Source organism: Perca fluviatilis, chromosome 3 (genome assembly GCF_010015445.1).
Source record: "Perca fluviatilis chromosome 3, GENO_Pfluv_1.0, whole genome shotgun sequence".
Classification (NCBI taxonomy): domain Eukaryota; kingdom Metazoa; phylum Chordata; class Actinopteri; order Perciformes; family Percidae; genus Perca; species Perca fluviatilis.
In genome coordinates, this window is record NC_053114.1 from 36,919,535 (window position 1) to 36,945,297 (window position 25,763).

The following is a 25,763-nucleotide window of genomic DNA, read 5'->3' on the forward strand; positions in this document are numbered from 1 at the left end:
AAGACTGGCAGTCAGAATTCAGACTATTAAAGAAGTATCTAAATCGCCACTGCTGGCCCTGCAGGGAATTCTGAGAAAGAGGGCTGGTAGTAGGGCTATTTCTGTGGCGGGCTATCGTTCCAGCAATGCGTTCAGAGGCTTGTTTTATCCCAGACTGTTTTCACCTGGGCCCCCTCTGCTGTTAGCGCATGCCACAGAGGCTGGAGGGACATGTGATCCCCCGGGCTTCACTATGGAAAAGTCGGGCTCAGGTATCCATGTGGCATTACAGTCATCTGTCCAAAAAACCATTACTCACGGGCTGACAAACACATATTCATGCACACATCCGTACGCACATACTCCCAACGGATACACACACATTCAGTGACACGCCCTTGCCATCATTTCAAAGCACCCAACCTAACCCAATTTCATTGCACCCAACCATACTTCAAAAAAACATTCCTGACGGTTATTCATCAAAAACTAGATAAAGTGCACACAGACTCTGCTGAGACAGAACATATTAACACCATTCTTATCATAGGTGATGATTAACCTCAATAATAAATAATTAACTTCATACAATCCTTGGACATACAGTAAGTGTGGGAGTATTTTATTGTGCACATGCTGGTGTGTTCATAGGTGTGTGTGTGTGTGTGTGTGTGTGTGTGTGTGTGTGTGTGTGTGTGTGTGTGTGTGTGTGTGTGTGTGTGTGTGTCAGAAGCAAGGCTGTGACAGCGTGAGTGGGGATTTCTGTGTAATCCAAAGAGGTAGAAGGACAGATGGAGTGATCCTACCCTCCTCAGACTAGTGCCGGCCGGGCCGCAGCGCTGTGGGTGGCCCCTGGAGGAGAATACAGCAAACCCCAGGACTAACTGGCTGGCAGACTGATAGGCTGATACCTCAAAGCAGGGACCCGGGATAAACCTATGTTTGTTGTTGGTATGAATGGGTCAACACACGTTCCGATCTGGCTTCCTGACCTGGCTGTTTCAATGTGGTCTGCTTTAGTTTCTATGATGATTGCAGGATTACATTAGGGCTGTTATAAAATTCAGGCAAATGACGAACTATAAACTTTGCTTGAACTGACAACTAGTGTACACAAATCCCAATAGCCCAATGTGTTTTTACAAGGTAAACAAAGAGATAGATGATCGATTTCTCAAACGTATGTATGATTTCTATGACTGCATTCATTTCCCAGGAATAACCAATTTTGCACATTTGCCAGCTAAATTGACCATTTCTTTTGCCAGTAATTATACAGAATGACATTACATAATTACTAGATAAAGTTCCTATAAGTATTATTTTGACATATGTACTGCTATACACACACTCGTCTTCTCAATCTCGCATTCAACCCAGGTCAAGAGGATGGTCACGAAGGAGGGTTGGTAGATGCGTGTTAACCCATTTGGATAGATCACAGACATGGGTATGACCCGTGTTGATCTGAATGGGGTGTTAGACTGTGGTAATGTTAACACTGGCCTCTTTCCACGAAGTCTCACAAAAGAAATCAACATTCCTCACACACAAAGACACATACATGCCACACACACACACACACACACACACACACACACACACACACACACACACAGAGAGAGATAGCGTCTTGAATGTTTTTTGATAAATGATCCAAAATTATTGAGGGGTTAACCAAGAACATGAGAAAAAGGGGGAAGAGGAATGTGCTAATTGGTTGTTGTCTGTGGTGATGGATGGGACCCGTATTATTAGTCCACTCTGGGATTTGCTCTGGTTAGTGTAAAGAAAGAAAAATGTTCTTCTTTTTTTACCACACACACACACACACACACACACACACACACACACACACACACACACACACACACACACACACACAAACACACACACAATCATCCTCTTATGGAAGTTCTCTGAGCACTAAATAGAATTGCATATACCAGGAAGCAGTAAAAGAAGAATTTTCAAACTGGGGCCGAAAACCAATATTTTTCATCATTCCTTATATTATTTTCTTTGCCCTGTGACATATAAACTATTTCCTGGACAGTTCTACTCGCAACCTGATTAGGAATCTTTACAGTTGTTGCAATGTCAGGTATGAAGTCTTAATAAGTTTTATAAAAAATAAATGCGCATATTGAGTCGTTCTCATTGTCTGTGGTGATTAAGCGGTGGGGGGAAAAAATCGATTCACATGTGTATCATGATTTTTTTTTTTTACATTTTTTTAAATTGATTACACATTACATTGATACATCATATCCGTTTCTAGCAACACAGACCGAAAGTAGAAAATGCAGAAAACCCATGTTATGTACTTCTTTACAAATGGAAAAAATATATCAGACTGACATGTGATGTGCATTCTTCTTAGAAAACAATTAGTTTTTAGAAATGTCTCATGATATATTGTCTCTAGAAGTGTATTATTCAACTTTTGTTTTTGTTAAAAAAGGAAAAGAAAATCACAATACTATCAAATCGCAACATTTCTAGAATCGCAATAAATGAAAATCGCAATACATATTGAATTGGCACCCATGTATCATGAAAGAATCGAATCGGGACAAAGGCATATCGTCCCTGCTCTAGTGGTGATACAGCTCTGAACCAAAGATTGCATCCAATTCCCCAGATAATCACCTTGGCCGTGGCTGATCTGACATACTCATCTGATACAGCCTCTAAAGAGCACCCCCCAGACTGACTGACCCGATGACACTACTACTTTCGAGCTTAGCGCTCTCGATTCTAGCTTTTGAAGTGATTGATAAGATTGTCCGCTGCCAAAAAATAACATGTAGGAGTTCTAAAAATAAAGCGTGTTTTATTCTGAGTTTCCTGTGTTCCCACCAGCCAATTGGTCACAGGAACAATGAGGCAATGTCTTCGCCCAGCTCCAAAAAAAGGGAGATTTTAAGGGCAGAGGTAACATTTCTGGCCACACTATTCAGAACTACAAGAAAGAGCTTAATCTTCTCAACCCCACCGTCTGAAAGAGATTTATCTTCTCAAACCCACCAGTAACTTGAATGACACACTTAACAGTTCTCTCACTCCTACTTAGGAAGGATTGACAGAATTCCTGGTACTATCAAAAAGATGCCCTTCTCTTCAGCAAGACCCTAAAATCTCCATTCCTTGTTTGATGTAGTAATTTGTCAATAAGCTTTTTCAATATGTTTTGAAAAGGTTTTAAACTATTGTAATATATCTTCAATATACCAAACTAAAGGCTGGATAAAATGCAAATTGGAAGACTGTTAAACAGATATCAAAAAGTACAGGACACATACATTGTTACATACTAAAGAAGAAGTGAACAGTAGTTGTAGTGACAGTCACAGTAGTAGTTACAGTAGAGTAATTGCATGTTAAATCTGCTGGACAAGAAAGTAAGTTAGTCTAGTTTGTTAAGCCACAGGGGATGAAAGCTTGAACTCACTCCCTTCAGTCTGATTTGAAATGAAAGGGCTCAAAGTGGATTTGCCCAAAAACTGCAATGCTAGTCATCCCCCTCCAAAGGGATTTCTCCACTAATGAGTAAAGACGAAGTTCAACTGATGCAACATTTGCAAACGGTTAGTGAATCTGAAAACCGGGTCTCATTAAATTCAAGCACACATGGTATGAATGCAAAATGATAATATTTGTATGTAAAACGGTAACCACAAAAGAGTCATCAATCTCTTTTGGGGCAGCAATGAGCCAATGATGGGTTTCTCTTGGGACCCTTGCTAATTCAAGGGTCAGAGGTCATTTACTGTGTGAGTTAAAAGAAAAAAAAAACAATATAATTGTCTCTTTCAGTCAAATAAAAAAAATATTTATTTATTACTTTTTTAAACAAATTATAAACTGCAGGATACATCTTTTGGTTATATCACTGTTATGTGACCCAGATAATTTAATAACACAGGTACACAGCCTATGAAGTAAACAACGCCTCTAAAACATTTTTACAAACTGTATCCCACCTTGTCATTTTTGTTGCTATGAACATGTTTAGGGTCAAGTGCCAACAACTAGCATAGCTTTAGCCTGACAGTCTGACCAATAATTACTTATATAATTACAATTTGGCACATCTAAACAAAATCAACAATTACCGTCAAAAGCTATTAATTAGCATTAGTTATCAATTAATTGCGGTTAAACAAAGAAACCCCGATTATGTAAAAATATTGACAATTAGACAATTATGTAATAATTGTTCCAGGCCTAACCACAGCTTAAACAATTAAACTGTGAGATGGTAACCTTTGAAACAGACAATGTTGGTGCTATAAAATCAACATTATATGAAGGCATTGGTGATTAACCCAGCTATACATTGGGTGTTGCAAAGTTTAAACATTTTGTAGCGGCTGGTCTCTGTATTCTGGGGTCCAATTTATAAAAATCTACAGCAAGGTGTCACTTCCCAGCGTCTCTGCAGCATTCGATCAGAGGAGCTGGCTTCAGGACTAGGCTGGGTACCGAACTTCGATACTTTTAGGCACCGACCAAATTGCCTCTATAGCATTGTGTAGAAAATGCCTCGTCATTCATTAACAAGTTTCAATACCTAAGGAGTAAATCTCATCAGCGTCAGTGAACCAATAAGCATGCAAAATGCTTGTACCAAGATCTAGACGTGCTTGTGATTGGCTGTCTAACATTACACGTCGTAGAGGCAGGCAGGAAAAACTTGATGTTACGCACAGAGACGGGGCTCACATGTGTGTGTTGTTGTATTTTTAGAGGCTGGACTAAAGTGTGTGTCACAAGGGTGTAAAGGATTTGAACCATAATGTGTAATGTTGTAATTTCTTTTTTTAAGGGATTTTATAAAATCGTTCAGTGACCGGTTTTAAATTCACAGTATTGGTACCGGTATTTTTGAAAGATACCCAGTCCTATTTCGGACCCAAATAAGCATATTTCTACTGCGGCTGGGACTAGCTAAAACAATTTTCCAGACATGATGTTAAATGTTCTGTGGAGATCACTGCATGAAGCATTCGGTTTTCAACAGCAGCCAGGTCCTTCAGAGCTTCTTCAGGGCTTTTAGGACAAGGGTTTGTATGGCCCTTGTGTGTTTTAAACTTGTTCAAGCCCCTCAAACACAAAGTAATTTATTGCTGGGCTATAACACAGAACACAGTGTGCCTGTCCCATTACAACATCCCATCACCATTACTAGCCGACCTGAAGGCCTGTTTGGTTTGCATAGGAACTATTTGGCAAACCTCATCAATGGCACACTTTATGAAAATGAATATGGATAAACCAAAGACGGATTAGCATATGTAAGAATAATACAATTTACTGAACAAACACTATATATCAAGTTTTATCTTTAAGAATGGTGACCACTCACACTACTCCCCTCAGTACTTTTTCCTTACTAATGAAAATGTGAGATCTAAAACATCAGAGGGAGGAATGCTCATTCAACACCAGGCCTTTGGTTAATTAATGTCAACTATAGCAAACTCATAATCAATTACAGTTCAGTTAAACTCCATTATAGTGTACCAATTAAAATAAGAGGAAATCAAGAGGGAGGATCACTTGAACTACAATACTTTAAGAACACTTTCATCTAAATGATTTCTATGCCTTTCATAAACTTTCAAAAAGGTATTTACCTCAACATTAGATCACAGAACAACATAGACAGTTTAGATAGCTGTTAAATTTAACATAATTTACAGAATTAAACACCTCTCCCAAAGATATGATTAGTGGGCATGAAATGTTACATGAACTAAAATAAATGTTATCCCAGTAACCAAAATGTATTGTAACTCACAACATTCAGTGTGGATGGAAAAGCAAAAGCCTCGACTTTCTGTCCACAGAGGCCGAGTCAGTCTGAGGCCACCTTCTAAAGGAAATTAATGAAAATGTCACATTGCTGTTAACACTGTAGTTCATTTTCATCTTGGCTCGCAAGTAGAATATGACAGCCCTGAAAAGGTAGCTAACCACACAGTCTTTAAAGCTCCATCTGTCAGCAGTTAAATTTTTTTTCATTTATTTTTAATTAATGTGATAATGTTAAATGACCCAACTGGTCCCTTGGATGCTAACCTTGATCGGGCATGAATATGAACAATGACATCACATTGAGTGCATCCTGGACTAATGTAGTGCAGGGTGTAGCTGAAAAGAGCAGTGCTCAGTTAGGCCCTGTTTACACGAATGTTACACGCAGGTGAAAACAACAAAATATTTTATCAGATGTGCCTTTCATTTAGACGGTGACGGCGTTTTTTGGGGCTTAAAAATGCAAAAAAGTGAAACCACCCTCCAGAGTGGAAATCTTAAAAACGGTCCACCGTTACGTTCCCATCTAAAGGGTAAAAACACACTGTGCGAGTGTGAGTGCCGCATGTGTGTGTGTGTGTCTCGTGTGTGTGTGTGCCACGCGCGTGTGTATGTGCCGCATGTGTGTGCCGTGTGTGCGCCGCATGTGTGTGTGTGTGTATGTGCCATGTGTGTGCCGCGTGTGTGTGCCGTGTGTGTGTCTGTGCCATGTGTGTGCGTTGTTTGGAGCAATAACTCCACCTCCTCGCATGTCCAGACTAAATTGTCAGCTTTTGTTGTTCGCTTCGCTTCACACTACCACCTAGCCGCCTGGTGTGCGTACGACTTTCACACACTTTTGCGTCACCATATGCACGCAGATTTTCCCACCAAAACGCTAGCCTAAACGTGGAATAAAAAGTGAGAACGCAACGCCACTTTTGCGTTTTTCCCTTTGGATCGTTTCTGTCTAAACATAGCCTTAGACTACCCCGAAATAATCAAGGTTCAAAAAGATTGAAAAGAGCTTTTGCCATTTAATTTTGCATTCAGGGGTCCCTATTGTATGGTGATGAGAGAGCAAGAGAGAAAGTGAAAAAAACAGTAAGCGCATGCTGGCACAGAATCGACTTGGTGAGTAAAGGCAGAGAGTTGCCTTTAGCGTCATCCTTACTCTGGCACTGCAGACACTGACCCACTGGGCCAATTTCTTTCCTGCTGCGAGTGTGTGTTTGAAAGCAAAAGGGTACATTAAAGTGCAAATAATATGTACTTGTATGTGATTGTAGGAAAGTCCCACAAGGCCTCTTGGTCTCTATGCTGTCTGCCTCCACGACCCACCACACAGGCTGACAATTTATGCGGCCAACAACAGCTCCCCCTGATCGTGCGCCAGAGCTCAGTGGAGGCAGGCCTCTACAGCAATGGCAGCGCTACTGGCACTCCATCAAAACTCAGGAAAAATCTCATTAGGACTGCACCTGGGTGCCTCCTGCTCTGTCCCCCAACCATCGCAAGAAAACACCTTCAGGATTGCAACGTTTGGAGCAGCGGTGCCGACATGAAGTGGGGAGCGACACACATGAAAGGCCATTTAGCCAAGTGGGCGAGACAGAGTGACAGAGAAAAGGAAGAATGTGGGAATCGCGGCAGTGCTTGTCCAAGTACGTGTCTGCTTCTCCTGAGCCTTTTAAACGGGAGACGACCGCAGTCGCTGAAACTCAAATAAAAGCCACCCAGCATTAGAAAGGGTGAAACAGAGCATTACAGAAAGTGAGACATGATTATTCTCACTTGTGCCAAATCCATCATAGCTACAGCATGTCCAATATCTGTACATATGTGTAGATTGATTGAGGTATAGTAGACTACGGGTAGCATCCTACTATTCAACAGTACAAGACATGTGATACCTAGCTGTCCTTGTACCAGGTATGTTAGTATACAGTACACTTAACTTGTCATCATGTCTTTGTACTTTGTCTCATAAAGTTAGTGCACTTGGCAAAATAAAATAGTTTTAACTCATTCCGTCTAGCCTGGATAGCAGCCATTAGCTAAAGTTTATGAATTACTAATGGAGAAAACAGAAAAAAATCTCTAGTGCACACGCAGCCCCAATGTTGAAAACTGAGAAGAGAAACAAAAAAAAAACTCTTATTAGTTTTAGAGCTGCAAATTAGCTTATAGGTGTAGTGTTACTCGCAGAGGACCTCAAGAGAGGAAATACCCATCCCTCTCCACACTCCCAAAGAGTAAACTGAGATACACCGGAGGCAGTTTCAAAGGACCGAGCACAACTCTTGGAATCTGGAGCAGTGCCTATCCTGCAATGTGTGGTACGTGTGGTGCTGCTGCAGGAGGGAAAAAAAACTAAAGAAACTAAACGGACCACCAGTCATCATCAGAAAGCAGTTGAAACCTGGGTCCAGTTTTTTGCAGTTATTTTCGCTGGAGTGCTCCTCACCTTCCAGCAGCATTAAACAACCTCATTCAAAGCCCCAAGTAGCAGTAAAACATGACGCCCAGAGATGGAGCCAAGATAGAGAGTGTTGATGTGAGGTAGTGAAGCGTCGCACTGCCTCTGAGTGAGGCTTCAAAGGGGATCAGTTTTCACACATGAAATAAAGATCTCAGATAATCATATAGCATAGCAAAGCTGACGCGAGACAGTCCCATTTAAGGAGGGAGGGGAGACGAGACCAATTTTCACACAACACCTACAGACTGAGAGCCGTGGCAAAGTAATGTCTCTGCGTTTCTCTCCAGCCAAACGAGATACATCTGTTTTTGTCTTTTTCAAAGAGACTATCAGGGTCACCATCACATGATGCATTGAGGTAGTTTCTTGAATTTGTTCCAATAGAACAGATGCCTGGGTCTTCTAAAATGCCAGAGCTTTACAACAAACCAAATGAATGCATAAAACTGATCTCATGAGCAGTCTGCAGTGCCAAGAGGAAGTCATATCTGCTGTGTTTCACAATGCAATTTTATGGCTTTGATAAGAAACGCAATGGCTTCCCAGAGGTCACAGACTGTAAATCGTTTCAGGTTGAGCCCTTCACATGCACCATTAACAAAACATAAGCGATCTGGTGGAGGTTTCTAATCTGAAGCACTTTACAGTACATTTAGTGCACGTGAAAAATAGTATACAGTTGAGCAGCATTAGTTACAATGCAAAAAAAATTAAATCAGGGGCTTCATCAGATTGGAAAATTGTCATCAAGTGGCTAAAACCCCTCGACTTTAAAACGACATGTAGGCCCCAAATGACCACTAAACCTTTCTCTTCTACATCTTAACCACTTTGTTTGCCTTGATTTTTCATCATCTCTAGAGAAAGAGCAATACTTGACTTTAGTGGACAACAAACTGGATAAATAATTGCACAAGTAAGTCTTTCAACTCTGCTGACTAAAGATGTGTAATTTGATGTCTCAGAGGAAACATCAAAGACAGACACCTTCTCTCCAGACTCTGCGGCCCCATGCCTGACACCCCTCAGTCACGGCACACCCACTTCTCTCACTGCACCCCAGGAAGGAAATTATAGTCACAGAGTTGGGATCCATCACCAGGCAGGTTGTAGGAAGCTGTTCTATGATTAAAGTGTGCATGGTCAGCAACACCAAGACTGGAGGGGTTTGTGGAGGCAGCACATGCCAGAGGGCTTACCGTGTTAACTCTAGTTCATAACACAGGTCATGCAGAGATTCACACACAAACACACACACACACACACACACACACAAAAGCCCTGCATACGGAGGAGGTGCAGTTGTGTGTGTAATGTGTGAGCATGCGTGTCAGCGGTGTAAATTCATGTGGATGTGTGAATTTGTGCACACGGGTTTGCTAAATGTATCTGTTTTTTTTACAGGACCCACAAGTGCAGTGATTTGATGCCTTCCTTTTGTTGAGCGATAGTGCACAGCCACCAGTCATCTCTCCACGTCAGATTAACATTGCAAACACTGCTGGTCACATTACCTCACCCACATCAAAGGCTGCCTCCTGAAAGGCTCAGTGGAATATTAGATTTACAGCCTTCATCGCTCCACTTCAGAAACATGCTGATCTGAAATAATCTCCCTCCCTCTCTCCCTTTTTGTGTTTTATGTGTGAAGTTGGCCAACACTTTAATGACCCATTTACAAAACTTTTACACCTGCAAAGATAAGCTTTTACAACTCAGCCAGCCCCTCAGGCCCTAAACCCTACCTGTTACACAAGGTAACAGCATTTATTAGCTTTTGAAAAATATGTAACCACAGCAATTAACATTTATCGTACTGTTTATCAAAGCTTCCCTCAGAGAGGAGGCGAGGGAGAGGATACAAGGTGTCAAGATCAAGAGTCTAGCTGCATGATCACCCCTCCAGCAATTTAGAGATACCAAAAGCTGAGAGTGCCTTGATTTTCTACAAGAAGGAAAACACTGGGCCTCAATCACAAATATTCTCTTAGTTTCTTTTAAATTTGTTTGTAAAAATTGAAAAAGACAACACTACCTGTGATGAACAACACTGTTGCGAGTGCCAGCAATAGCACACTACTGTAATCTTCACAATAAATGAGACCAATACTATTACTGTTACCACAAGTTAATTATTGTCATTTTGAGTTGCTGAGTTGGCTGTAGCTGAACTTCACACAAACACTGCTCATATAACAACCAGTCGCACACAGGCATTAAGGTAACGTGAGCAGACAACGCGAGCAAAGCCACTTCTGTTTTTATCCTCAAGTTTCCTTGGGAATCTGAGCTAGAGGTGAATCCTTAAAACCCCAGCCAATGAACTCCACTTTGGGGCCTTGCATTCCCAAGAGGAAGCTATGGTTTGGAAGGGAATGGAGACAGCCTGTCGCTTGGCCTTGATTTACAGGTGGTCTCCGCCTGCCAAGAATAACAAATCACAACATTATGGCCCTCTGAATTCAGAGTAAGGCTCAGTTAAAAAAGAATGAGAAAAAGAGAAGAGAGGGAGTCTTATGCAAAATGGCACACCTCATCTCCAAAAGCTTGTGCGGTTAGTTTAGCAATGGTATATCTCACCCTTCATGAAGGAAATTAGTTTGCTCTGGAACCTTTAACTTCCTTGGCAAAAAGGACAGAGCAGTCCTGCTGAGGTGACATGAGCTTACAGAGTGTGTGCGTGTGTCAATCATTATTATCATTATTGCAAAAAATAGGAGGGATTATACATTTAAGAAAACTGGTTGGCAACATGCCTGCTTCCATGCATATGTGTTCTTTGCAAGTGTGCTACACTGTGTCTAGAGGGTCTTAGTAATTAGTCAAAGTGCTCTTTGAGGAGAGACAGTCCTTCAGTCGTCTGGGTGGCTTCAGACGCCAGTCTCGAGTGCTGCAAAGTGTGGGAGGAACAAGGTTTTCGCCAGGAAGTCTACCTCGAGGGCAGCAAGAAAGTGACAGGCACTTAAACCTTTAACCACAGCCAAATGAGAAACAACACCTCTGTGACTTGTCAGTAGCTACAAGAAAATAATAAAATAGGACATATTCATGCCGAGATCCTGGATGTTGGTGAAAAGATAGCATTACCTAAACAATTTTGTCCTCTTTAAGTTCCCACAGAGAGAAGACAGTAGATTTAGACAAGTTCATAATCTTTTTTAATAAAGGACATCTAAGTTTAGAATCGAGCAAAGATTTCTCTTTAATGTGGTTTTTATCATCTGACCCAGCCAGGACATGTTAGATTACAAGCTGGAATGCACAAAATAGATCATGTTTTTGCTCATATCTGATCTACTGCATCAGTTATGCAAGTTGCCAGAGTTGCACTGCGAGTGCAATTTTGCCGTCTGGATGAGAACCAGCGACTACACACAGTGAGAAAAACAACAACCGTAGATTAGGAGATGTCATAAAAGCTCACAATTATCATCAGAGCTCTACAATTCTACCTAATGACAGTCGCCTGTAACATCTATAACACCCAGCCCTTCGCTTATTTAATTCAAAGCCAGTTACTAAAACCTTGTCACTGCAATCAACCACGGAGCTCCATGTGGTAGGTGGCAGTTATGAAATCCTCTGACGTGTGCATGTTGATCAGATGTAACTGACCTCAACACCAAGGTGGCCATTCTTCCTCTCTGCCTATTCACACACATACAGTATACATACAATAACACACACAAGCATATTCACAACACACGTGTGCACACACACACACACACACACACACACACACACACACACACACACACACACACACACACAGTTTGGGGCAGACATCCTGCTGGCCACAAGCCGCTACCTCTAAACATCCCTCACATCTCTCACATCTGACCTTTTAACTGTGGACCTAAAATCTCTGTAATTACAGTGTTTCAATTTTGCAAGTAAACATAGCAGCAGAAATAGACACTTCAACTACTATATACAAGTGTGCTGGTGCCAGGGGCTGGTTTCTATTCATAGCTGACTGGAATTAGTGGCTTGTGTCACTGCTCACCATAATGAACTTGCAGCAGAGTAAGTTACTCAGTTGCAAACTACTACCAAATTCTACTACCGATGCTCACATTAACAAACAAAAACCTAGAAAATATAAAAAATACACACAAGCCAGAAACCAGGAAACAATATTTATGTAAACGCTAAGGCACATCACTTATAGTATGTACGTGTCTTGAATTTAAGTTAAACAATCATATCATCCGCATACAGGAAGCAGCAATGATATGGAGCACCATTTATAACTAATGAAAAGTTCAACGTTATATCCACAAAAGTAAATCCCAGCAGAGAGAGCGGAAACAAATGTAACATCATGTGACATTGTTGTAGCCTCTGAATAAGACGAACGTTTACAAAAAGTAAGGTAAAAGACTAGGATATGGTGGGGATACAATGTATGCTAAAACACAGACAAACACAAATACATTTACATATTAAAATACATACATTTAAATACAAGCCTATGTCCAAGCAGAAAGCTTTGTTCAAGACTTTGTTCAAGACTTGAGCAGCTTTGTTTTCAGACTTGAGCAAGAAATTGAGTGGGGGAGTTGGTTTGACGGACAGGGCAAATGGCCCTGGGTTGGTCTGCTTCATTGAGAGTCTACAGGGTGAGGTCCTCTTTAGGTTGCAGCACCTGCGGAGCATAAACACACCAGGAGAGGACAGCTTTCCTTTCAGCAGGACCACTCCTCTGTTTAGCTTTCCTTCCACCAAAAACATCCCCTAACAGACAATCCAGATCTCCTCCAGCCCTGGCGCCACAGGAAGAGCAAAAGAGCCCTGAAACCTCTGTCTGTGGGAGGTACAATGCTCTCCCAACTCTGTTTACCTAAACCCACTTCCTCCATTCCCTGTACTTCAGGTCACCAAAGCTCTCACATGAGAAGGATAAATACAACAGCAGGGCTCATGGAAGCTGTGGAGTCCCATCACTGGCGTTTCCCTTCGACCAGTTTGTAAGAAAAACAAGTGGAAGGGAATCACACTGGGACTCTGCGTCTCTTAGCAGTGATAAATGGATTCACATATTAGGGTAAACAAATGGGTAATGTGCCTGTGTACTTCATGGAACATGAGTGTGCATGCACGATCCTGTGCATGTGCGCACTCTCATGAGAGCTTGATAGCAGTTTTATGCAGATGTTCATCGCGTCCTATTTGAGAGCCACTTTGAGTGCTCAGTCAAATTATTCAGCACTTATTGCACGGGCCAGAGCGCAACCCGCAGGGGAACATGATAAACAAACAAGAGAGAATTATTCAGGGTTTAAACACTTAAACACCCACTTCAGCAGAGCCTTTTAAGTGGTTGATTAAAATGGGCAGAGGAGCTCAGTGTCACCACAGGAGCAGTCACCTAGACCAAGACCCAGACCCGTGCATGCACGCGCACGCGCACACACACACACACACACACACACACCAGCCAATCCCCACCTATAACAGACTATTCTTATAATCAGAACTTTATTTTGAATTTTTTGGGGGTACACAAGCACCTACGATTTTTGTTATTTCTGTATATGACTTTCAAAGGTCTGAGTAAAAATGTAGTTTAAAGTACAGACTACATTAAAGTCATCTATCATATGAAAAACTATAACTCAATCAACTATGACCACTGATTTCTAATCCTCAGCACTTCTCCCTTTTTACACAGTCATTCTGACATGCCATAGCAGGAAAAGCACAGGCGTAATCAATAGCATTAATTGCTGCATTCCATTTAGGTAAGCCAAGTCCAGGGTACTGGCTCACTGTACTGGCTTACTGGGACACTTAATGGAACTGAGCCATCATTATTGTTATAAGATGCACCTGTGCTGCAAGTCAAAATGCCTACAGTGAGTAAAATAGGTTTATTTTGCACTGTTGCACATATTATTGGGCATGTTTTATAGATGTTTACATTTACCAATGCGTAGTTTCAGTGTAACGAAAGACCTTCTCCTCTGTGAAGTTTGCTAGCATAAAAAAAGCATGATACCTAACATGTGGTCTCTCATATTTAATTTTATGATGGATATTTTGGGTCGGGAATGTGGCTGAAATCCCATATAAATCAGAGAGTGGATTAAAACCTTTTTCTTGAAATCCTGAAATACTGCCTCTTACATACATGTAACATTTTTACCTGAACATCAAACACAACATTGGGTGCCTGGGTAGCTCACCTGGTAGAGCAGGCGCCCATATAAATATATATATATATATATATATATATATATATATATATATATATATATATATATATATATATATATATATATAAAACATTAATCTATCAAAGGAATTATATAAAAAAAGTAAGTGCCTCATTGTAAAAGTCTTAGATCTACTATATTGGCTACATGAAACTTGCCATTATCGATCAACTAAACTATTCAACAATTAATTGCTCTCCTTTCTACCTTAATATTTAAATCAAAGGTGGAAAGGAACACTTTCCTAAAGCTTTTCAAAAGGCATTAGCATGTCTAAGGCACACATCAAAGGTTAAAGATATATGTTAGCATTACGGTACAGATGATGTCAGTTAAACAAACTCTAGATTCAGACGGAGTATCTGCTCAGTATCACACTATTTATGCTATACACTAGGCACATGCTTATCAATTGAAAGACATTTCAACCTGAGGTCAGTAGGACTCCATTTCCAAAACAAAGAAGAACTAAATAGCTAAACAAACATCCTCAAAATCTAACTATTTCTTAGAATTGTGAAATAAATGCCACCCTCAAGTGTGGAACAAAATCCTCCAGCCTGAATGTATTTGTGAAAGGGTGGTGAAAGACACTTTGATCAACAGCTATCTGTTGCTCCGAACTGAGCATATATTTGGGGAAACAAAGCACAATCTCAGCTGCTAATCCTCCGAGATTTAGAGCACATTCCCCCAGAATCCTTTGATCTCTGGAGTGCATACGGACAGCTGACTCCAGACATACTGCACGTGCATTAACAGATTTGCACATACATGAGCGCCATTTCACTCATACCATTAAGATGCCAAATGCATAGTTAAATTTCTACTGACACCAATAAGTGACAGTTGATCGTTGCTTTTACAATCTTTAAACATGTTATGGTACTTGTTTAATATTACAGATATCTCTCCAACTAGACTGAACACATTTGATCCTGCATTTCTTAACAAAATCTGAAAATGGTATGTGATGTAGCTATAATGGTCATTGTGAAATACAGACGGAGAAGAGATGCCTTCGCACAAAAAAAAAGAAGAAAAGTGGATAAACCTGATGAAATGTCTACATGCCACTAGGGCTTAACCTTACTCTAAACCACTGTCAGTCTTTCACAGAAAACCTTTCCAGAAGGCACCATTCACAGAAACCGAGAGGTATCCGCTCAGCTTTGTCACACAGGAGAATCTCCTCCAGCTTTTAGTAATCTATGTGACATACGATGCCGGATGTGACATTAACGCCACCTGTATGTCCTCGAACCTCCCAGTCCCCCAGCTACGCTGACGTCAGCCCAAGACTTCCACTGCATCTTCTCATGGGAAAATCAAAATAAATCACAGAGCCCCTCTATGGCCAGGTGCTACCCCTCCTCCCCATAGGCTAAGGCTTTTCTTCTCTTTAGAGTGTGGCTCCAAACTTTTCTCCCAGCCTCTTCAAAGACCAACAACAGGCCCTTGGTCCCTTGGGAGCACAGAGGGGGTAGAGCCCGGTGGGAGAGGGGCATACGTCACACAGCACGCACAAGAGGCCAGCCGGTGGGAAAAGAAAATGCACAGGGACAGGACAGAAAGAAGGAGTGAAAGAGGAAGAGGAGTCTGCATTTGAAAGGTGCTTTCAGCTTCTAGACAAGGGCCCTTGCTTTGTGAAAACGACAAGGAGAGAAAAAGCACAACAGCAGAAGCGAAAGACGAAGGGGGCGCAAAACCTGCCATGTCTTTTATCAGACTTGGAGGCTGAGGGAATGCGTTTAAAAGCTTTAGGCCTACTTCCAAAAAACCTTTCTACTTTCAAAAACAAAATAATCAAAGGGCTGGCAACCAACTGCGAGACAAGGGGGTTGGGGGCAGAAGTTTCACTGGGATTCACTTTTGAGTTGCATTCTGTCGTCAGACGTACCTTTGCTTTTTGTCTACGCTTCCATACAAGTTGATTGAAGCTCAGTTTGGAAAAAAAAAATATATTTAAATTTTGGAATTGTAAGAGCAGCAGCTTGGGAAGACTGGAGGTGGCTTTTACTACACAGAGGGTAGGGCTTCACTGCAGAGGAGGAGCCATCAGTGTCACTACAAACACCTCCCTGCGTGGCCCACTTCAAATGCAGTCTCATTTCATCAGCCACAACCAACACAGGGCCACAGGCTAAACGCAAGAAACAGATGGAGGCAGGGGAGGGAGGAGGAGACGGGAGAACCAGAAGTGGGGGAGGGGAATTTTGAGATAACAAAGGGATAACTTTGGGAGGAATAACCATTAAAATTAGTGTGCCTAACGAATAATTTCCCTGACGTTCAAACCAGTCAACTAGTCTAAAAGTAAGCAAACACTTAAAAATAGGGCTGTGTATTGGCAAGAATTTGGCGATACGATACGTATCACGATACATGGGTCACGATTCAATATATTGCAATACGTTACGTACACTACTGTGCGTAAGGCGATATATTGGGATTTTTTTTAAGTATATATAAGTAATATTAAAAAAAAAAGACATGATGTTCATTAAAGTCAAAGAAGTTTACTTTAGGTGAACAATTCAGTACACAGAAAATCAAACTGCCAGTTTGGGATTGTGGTTCACAGGTTTTTAGTGAGCAAATGTTTATATGCTAAAGTAGGCCAAAGTTCAGCCATAGCTACGTTGTTAGCTTCTAGCAAAAAGTCAGGCACTGCTAGGCACTGCTAGGCACTGCTAGGCACTGTTAGGCACTGTTAGGCAAGGACACTAGTGGTGTGTCTCAACATAGCCATCTAGCAGTAGGGGGTTTAAACACAACATAAACGTGAACTACTGTTTTACATGAATATTTTTGAACTTTAAAAAAATATATATATTATATTAAAAATGTTTTTTATAAAAAAAATCGATATTGCCTTTTTGAAAATCAATACAGTATTGCAAAATAAAATATCGCGATACTCAAGTGTATCGATTTTTTCTTACATCCCTACTTAAAAAACAGTCAAAATTGAGCACAATTAAATCTTTAATTTTAAATTGATCAGGACGCCGGTTCGAAATTAGCCTGCACAAACTTGATGTGTGGTGTAATTGACGAAACACCAGGGAGCACCATGGTCTAAGACATGGTTTGGCATCGCTTATACCATTAAATTCTTAGCGTGCAAGTTGGATTCCCTGAGCTACCTGGCGTAAGCCCGCTTCATTGATTCTTAGCAACCTAGGTCGATAGCTTTAGTGTGTAGCATACGTGCTAGCTAGCTAGTGAGCTAGTTTCAGTGTGCTGCTGGCCAATCCAGTGTAACAGGAGAGAACCAGACTGACTGCTGAACCCAGCCGCTATTCCGGAATAAGGAGGTGGTGGCAGGCGGTGGGCCGGGAGAACGCGACCGGGTGGAAGTAAGTCAGGAAAGGCTGATGAGTTCAGATCAGAGCGGAGAGATGCCGCTGCTGCAGGAGGAGGCTGATCCCAGACAGAAGAAGCTGGGGAGCAAGGGAGGGTGGTCAGGCGGCATGGTCACCTAATAATAATCTTTAATCTCTATTTTTGTAAATTGACCCAACTAGTATTTATGGTGCCAGGAGGGAAGCAACGTTTAATCAACTAATTGTGCACATCCCTTGTTAAAATGGTTTTGTTTTTAATTACTCTTGACACAAAACACAGTTTTCTAATTTAAACTTTTCTTTCATCTGATGCCAATAGAAGCAACATAATAAACCGACCAACAGAAATTTGAACTTCTAAGTCATAAGTCGTGAGAACCCTATCAGTGCCTATGTCAGCGACATAATTCTGAAGGGTGTACATAACATATCAGATTCATGGGTAGATTCACAGGGGAGAAAGTGTGCCAAGGCTCACATGTCCTGGATCTCATGTGTTGTGAGCCACGGATCCACCTGCCCACACCACTCACTCACTGTCTGCCAAGCTCACACAAACATCTGACTGCAGAACTCATGAATGGGTCTAGAGTCTTTACAGCATTCAAATCTCAAGTTCATCTTTATGTCTCAATCTATCAGTGCGTACTCAACCACAATTTCAATTTAAAACCATTAATAAAGACAAAATGCTAATATGAGCAGCGCTTCAAGATAATGACTTGTATGAAACCGGCATTGTTCCTACAGGGAATATGGTTTGGAAAAGATCAGATCAAAAGAATTCCAAGCGTGGACTCCCTACTGTTGACACCCGACGACCCACATTCTCCGGGACCCTGGTTCAGCTGGGAGGGGGGGCTCCAAGAAAAGCAGCTATAAATAACTATCTCAACAGGTATTCTATACAATATAGACAGCTTTAAAGCTAAGAGAGTTGACTGAGGTGACACACATTCTCTCACTTAAGAGAGCTAAGCTTCTGTTTTAATCCGAAAGCACTGTGGGGTTGAGTTTTGAAACTTTTTTTTTTTTTCAGAGCGTTAAGACTAGGGCTGAAAAGATTCCTCGAGTAACTCGAATAATTTGATTACTAAAAATCCTCGATGCAAAATGATTTGCCTCGAAGCTTCGTTAAATTAATGTTACCAACGTTGTATCGCTCACAGTGTTTCCGCACGGAGGATTATTACTGTCGCACACCGGGCTGACGCTGCTGACGACCCGACACCTATGCCCGACACATGCCATGAAGGCTGATTACAAAATGAAGAAAGAAAGAGCGTAAGGGGCTAAGAGAAGAGACAGGCTAATTAAAATAAATTAAATTAAATAAGTAATTAAAATGAAAACTGTACAGTGTGTCTACTGCAAAATCGAACTAGCTTACCACAATAATAGCACAACGTCAATGCTTCAGCATCTCAACAGAAAACATTGAGTCTAACTTAATCATCAGTCGTATGGACAATGAAACTACACCAAACACAGCCACTAGCTGTTGACTATCCTTTCGGAAAAACAGCTGATTGTTGCGCACCATTTTCTCTCACTCTCTCTCTCTTCACAGAGAAACAGCTGATCAATGATCTACTAGCATAAGTGTAACAGAGCTGTGTGACATTGTAATCAAATATATAAATGAAAATAGGTTAAATATAACGTATATATACTTATAAGCCTATATACATATCAGTCTCAGGTTGAAACTTGTAGTTCTGAAAGTTAAGTTGCACAATTTAAGGTAATGTTTATGTATGTTTAATGTATGCCTTAGTTTGAGGTTGTTATTGCATTTCAGAAAATGTTTTCTTTAAAAACAATGTAATGTGGCACTTTAAGAAAGAAATTACATTGAAAGCAATATAGGCAATAAAAATGTTGCTTTTTCCGAAAATTAAACCAAACTATTCTATATTATTGCTCTATGAGACCTAATAATTCAAGATTTTGATCATTTATAATCTTTAGAGTATACTTTTGAAGTAAATGACTTTCACATGTGGCATTTAATCCATAAATGCTCTGAAAGCATAGGGACCTCATAACATTTGTGTATCACGTCTTCAATAGCTCTAATGTGAACCAAAGCAGCTACATTTACAAATAAAACATCAGTTAATCTAAGAAATAAATGTTCATAATATGTAGCATAATGCTAACAGCACACATGCCAAATGTAAAGAGTACCAGTATAAAGTTAGATGTTTTTAGGCTTTAGGAAAGCTCCTGACAGCTACTACTTTTTTGCACAGGCCAACGGTTTTGAAGCACACATGTAAACTCTGTCGTATCTCATTGATGATCAGATTGATGATTACATTTTACATTAAAGTGCAGTAAAAAAAGTGCTGGTACAGAGACGTAGAAAGTCTTCCCTTAGCAGCGCAGATGATCAACACACTAGCAGGATAACTATCAAATACAGAATAAGCAGCCTGTGCAAGAAGTTACATTTTTTGATGTCCTTATTTTGCAATTAAACACTACTCTGCAGTAGTGCTGGCACCATGGTGAGAGTAAAAAATGGCTAATATATCCACAATTATCATGCCATGTCGGCATAGAATCAACATGGAATTGTTCCATTTAGAAATCCAAGTCTAAATTCCAAAGACCTAGATAGTTGTATTGTTGCAATCTCAAAAGCTTCATGTGTGAACAATGATTCTTCTACCATCTAAGCCTATGTGTTGCTCATTCAAACCAGAACTTTATAAATGTGTAGAAATATGTTCTATAACATCAAAATAAAGCAAGAAGCAAAGAAATGTTTTAAATTTGAAAACTGAATATTAAAGATTTTGGATTCACTTTATAAATATCACTAGTGCTGTCAAATAAAAATATATTTAAAAAAAATATGATTTGATTTCTTTTTGTCCCATTATTTTTTCTCATTTTAATGTTCTTATCAACATGGATAAGTGGATTGGCTTGCTTTGTGCTTTTGTTGCCTGGCTTTGACGAGGGGGCGGAGAATTGGCATCAGCTGTGTGCCTGGTCATCAAGTGGTATTTCAGACTGGACGTGCTGCGATGATAGCTCAGTTCACAACGACAAAACGCACAGATCACTTTGGTCTTGTCAATGGAACCATTTGGCAACTTTTTAAAAGTAAACTTACCATTCAAAATCTTATTGGCATCCATTTCGGCGTCTCGCGCTCCCCATCCACTCAAAACGTTAACATTAGCCTACTATTCTTTTGCCGGCTCGCGAGCCCAAACAAGTGTGTGCGGCGTGCTTGTTGTTTTGTTTCCGGTCTAGCTAGATCCGGTGTAGTGTTGTAGTTTTTCTAACGTTACTAGTTGTTGCAACAGCATGTGAAAAAAACTACAAAGTTTGCTAGGCCAAAAAGAACGTTAATCCCGCGATAAAAAAAATTGACGCCGTTAAAATGGGTTTGCGTTAACGCCGTTAATAACACGTTTAACTGACAGCACTATAAATCACAAAACAAAAAGGGCAAAGCACCCAAATACATATTGATGATGGAAACACCTTTCTTCTTTTATTCATTTTCCCTCTGAGGTAAAAAAGCCATCTGGAACACAGACTTGATTTTTTTTTATACAAACTGAGCTCCACTAACTCCAAATTTTTCAAAAACATCTAAACCTTTCAGCAGAGGCTCCTGTTCCATTCTGGGCCAACACTTCCACCACCACTGTTGTAGGGAAAAGCAGCACATGGATATTTCCAGGAACAAATTAGTGAATGTTTGTTTTTGTGGTAATAATGTATGGTAATTGCATGGTAATAATGTGGATTTAAATGCTTTAATTGACCAAAGCGGATGAAGCCCACTCAACACATAGGCCAACCATGTAAAAGGCATGGCTTTTCTGCTGCAACAGCGTCCACATGCTCTACAAAATAAATATAGTTTCAGGTGTTTCTCATAGAGCCAATCTCCAAAGAATGGCCGGAGCCACAGAGCCTGAAGTGAGTGAGGTGCTGTTACTATATATGAAGACGTTTATTGCAGCTTTGTGCACATGTCAGGATTAGCAACTTTGACACCATGTGGGTGCAACATGTAAAGCCAGTTCCACCCTCCCAACTCATGTACCGCACTCAATAGCTTGCACATCACACCTAATTGACATTCATAATGACCACTACCTCTCTTATCACTAAAGCCTATTTCACACATAGTTCCCGGTAAATTACTGGGATAACCTTTCAGGCACCACTGGTGATTTTTTTTTTACTATTCACACATGCACTACATTCAGGAAGGGTTCCATCTTGCGCCTTTTAACACATGCCATGGCAATGCCGGAATAGATAGAGCAAGCGTCAGTCCGGCAGATGGCTGTAATGCACACTTATGGATGCCAACTGCCATAAAACTCAACAGAAGAAGAAGATACGTGTATGCGGTGGAAGGCGTCGCTTATTATTTTCAGGAACATTGCAGGCGAGGGGCTGTTTTCGTCCGGTGCCAATGTTCTCATATTGCTTGTTAGTTATCATATCACCCGTGAATGCACTACCGTAAATGCGGAACCGTAAAGAAGTTTCAAATATGTAACCAGTGGAGTCTTGTGATTGGTTCGCTCGCCCCACGTGAAAGCGTCTTTCGTCAGACGGACGTAACCCTTTACTTGCTTGTCCCTGCAATGTTACTGCTTTCATTCACAACACAGCCGTACCTGCATTTTCCCTGAAATGTTACATGGGTGTTACACTTGAAGTGAGAAAGTAGTGGTACAGATTTCCCTGAATATAGATCCCTGCTCCCATTTTTTTTTTTTTTTAACCTTTATTTATCCAGATAAGTCGATTGAGAACAACTTCTCATTTGCAACGATGACCTGTCACATTCACAGAGTTCCACATTCATACCTGGAAGCTGCCCGGTACAACCACAGTCTGATTTACTGGCCACTGAGCAGCTCCACTGGAGCGGTTGGGGTTAAGGGCCTTGCTCAAGGGCACCTCAGTGGTGTTAATGAGTGAGGGACAAGTGCTGCTCTTTCACTTTCCCCACCCAGATTTTATCCTGCCAGTCTGGGGATTGAACCGGCCCAAGCTCGCTTCCGTAACGCCTAGGGCACCTGTGCCCATTCACACATGACATTTCAGGAATAGACTGCATGTGTGAAAGGGGCTTGACCCACCATGCAACCTCATAGCTGCCCTTCAGGCAAAGCAAAGCTATCAAAAACACCTAGCCACCAAAGACAAAACAATGGTGGACTTTGGACCTGACTTGGGCAGGAATTAGTAGATATTTCTGTTTCCTAAAACTTCCTCAAATGTGATACTTGCCTTCTCCTCACCAGCATGGAAATAAATTCTCATACCAACGGGTTGTTTTTTTAAGAATCCAACCCAGCATGTGCAGTTGTGTCTTGCTTGCATGGTAATCACTTTAAATGCATGGTATAACATGACCTTTACACGAGAACTGCTGCATGCTGTATGAGTAAAAGTCATAAAAAGCAAATGAGAGGGAAAGAGAAGGGAAAATAAGATTGGCTGTTAAATGCAACAAGCAGCTACATGCTAATTATGACAGGTTTCAAGTATTTTAAAAGGAAGATCATGCTACAAAACATCACAACACAATCCTACAATAGGTGCTCTAATGTGTTAAAATGTAAGAGATCCTGGATTCTGGGCTGCATTTAATGGATAGATGCATTTATGCTGAAATTGTCAGGATCGTGGGTGGAGGAACTGATTTTCCTTTTTTTTTTGATGGGCTCCAATTCCTCAAACATGCTGCCTTTGAGGACGGCCTCACAAACCAAAGAGGCTTAAGGCTCCTGTGAAGCAATTCCAAAGGATTTCCCCACTTGACAACAACAGCACAGTGTTTACGGCAATGCCAAAATACAAAACAAGCATGACCTCCAACATTTCTCCCCAGTCTTTACAATCCACACTTGTCACCAGACTGTCACACTGCAATGCTTTCAACTCAGGCTTGATCTATTGTTCCCTAAAAAAAAAAAAACACCTTGGATCAGTGCATAGGATGGTATTAACATGTGTTACTACCTACATGAGTGGATGTGCAGTCTGCCAAAGGGGTGATAACATTTATTTTGTCACAGTGAAACAGAAAAACAAAAAAAGGTAAAGCTAGGTATTGTGTGGTTTCGCTTCAAGAGTGTCAGCTTGTGTTTTTGCAGCTATGTCTGAGTTTTCAACTTAAAGTACATCGATGACAAATCAAATTTCACAGTCTGAAATCTGCAACATATAGCTCACTCTGTGCAGGCAATATAGAAGAAGAAGACGTCCCTTTATTTATCCCGCAAGGGGAAATTCACATTTTTCATTACACAGGCCTGAAAACACACACACACACACACACACACACACACACACACACACAGGACCTACATGATAGAGAGATGTCAGAGTGAGGACACATGGATGAGCGCCCCAAGCAGTTGGAGGTTTGGTGCTTTGCTCAAGCCTTGCACCTTGGCAGTGCCCAAAAGGTGAACTGGCAGCTCTCCAGCTACCAGTCCACACTCCGTACAGGGACTTGAACCGGCGACCCTCTAGTTCACAAACCAACTCCCTAATTGACTGATCTACCGTTACCAAAATTGAGGACTGGTCTGGGATATGAATAGATATCTACCCTCACCGCCATTATTAAAAGTTTGAGAAAGTTTGTCAAGACTTTGAGTAGGCTACATTAGAAGAGTTAAGTATTGGGCAAAATACGTAGTCATAAGGTGGACAGTGAAATGTAGCCTCATTAAGGTGAAAAGCCGTGGAGCACGAAATACCACCGCGAAATCTTCGTCCTAATTTATTTGAAATGCGCACAGTCACCGCGAGGAAACAATTTAACAAGCTTCTATTAGTATACCTCAACATAAATACTTGAACCTCGTGGACAAAGTCGTACTCACCCGTGTAGTCAAACCGCAGTTGTTCTTGTGCTGACAGTCCTGTTGCTCGAGGCGAGAGCTCGTGCAATAGTATTTCTGCTTCACGAGCCAGTCGTCGATTCCCTTTCTCGCCAAACAGGCATTGACTACAAAACTGTCGCCTGAAACAAAGAAGCATATTATTAGTATTGCAGCTACAAGCTATATTTCCTCGCGCTGCTACACTCATGTTTTCCATAAGTGGTCAATTTTCAAAGAGTCAGACTCTTCGCTGTAAACGCTCTACTCTAATGAGCTGAGAGCCGACTCTGTAAATTGTTCTGCAGTTCAAAAACTGACCGAAATATGAGACTTTATCAATTACGAATACGATAGGAAAATAAGCGCTCTTACCTTCTGGACTCTCCCTCGGTTTACAAATAGCGGCTTGAGAGAAAAGAAAGTCAGAAGACAATGAATAGTGTTAGTCGAAAAGTATCGCAGCACCAGAATAACCAGAGCTGTGATTTATCTCAGAATTAAGGAACCTTACCATGTTTCGAGTGCAGTTTACCCATTTCTATGCATCGAGTTGGAGTTGAAAACCATCAGAAAATATAATCCAGAGGGGGAAGAAAACTATGGTATCCAGACAGAGGAGCGTTCGTAGAGACCGAGAGCAGCGGACTGCGCTCAGGTTGCTACAGGACCGTACGACTGGAGAGCCAAACGAGCCTTTGATCCAGAGCGCCGCCACTGACAAGACACACACACACACACACACACACACACACACACACACACACACACACACACACACACACACACACACACACACACAGGACAATATACGACATCCTGTCAGCGCTTTCAGAATAAAAGACTCGCTTTAATTGATTAAGACACTGGCTTCACACTATAATGATTAGCAAAACGAAAATACGGATGAGATGTGGCCAACTACTGCTGGGTTTTAAAAATAAAATAATACTTAATAACATTTAATACGGCATTAGCTTTGATAACCCTTTATGTGTATTGCCTACATGAAACTAGAAAAAAAAACGTTGTTCACAGTGCCTTTTTT

At 41.0% G+C, this 25,763-nt stretch overlaps 1 protein-coding gene across 1 annotated transcript in view; it reads right to left on the reverse strand.

Moving 5' to 3' along the window:
* Positions 1-25,308, reverse strand: part of nkd1 (NKD inhibitor of WNT signaling pathway 1) — a 36,943-nt gene extending 11,635 nt beyond the window's left edge. The window contains exons 1-3 of the mRNA XM_039793936.1: positions 25,230-25,308; positions 25,091-25,123; positions 24,719-24,858 (exon numbers count right to left, since the gene is read on the reverse strand). Of these exons, the coding sequence (XP_039649870.1) occupies positions 24,719-24,858; positions 25,091-25,123; positions 25,230-25,254 (198 nt within the window). The 5' untranslated portion in view covers positions 25,255-25,308. The remainder of the gene's footprint in view (positions 1-24,718; positions 24,859-25,090; positions 25,124-25,229) is intronic.
* Positions 25,309-25,763: the final 455 nt, after the last annotated feature.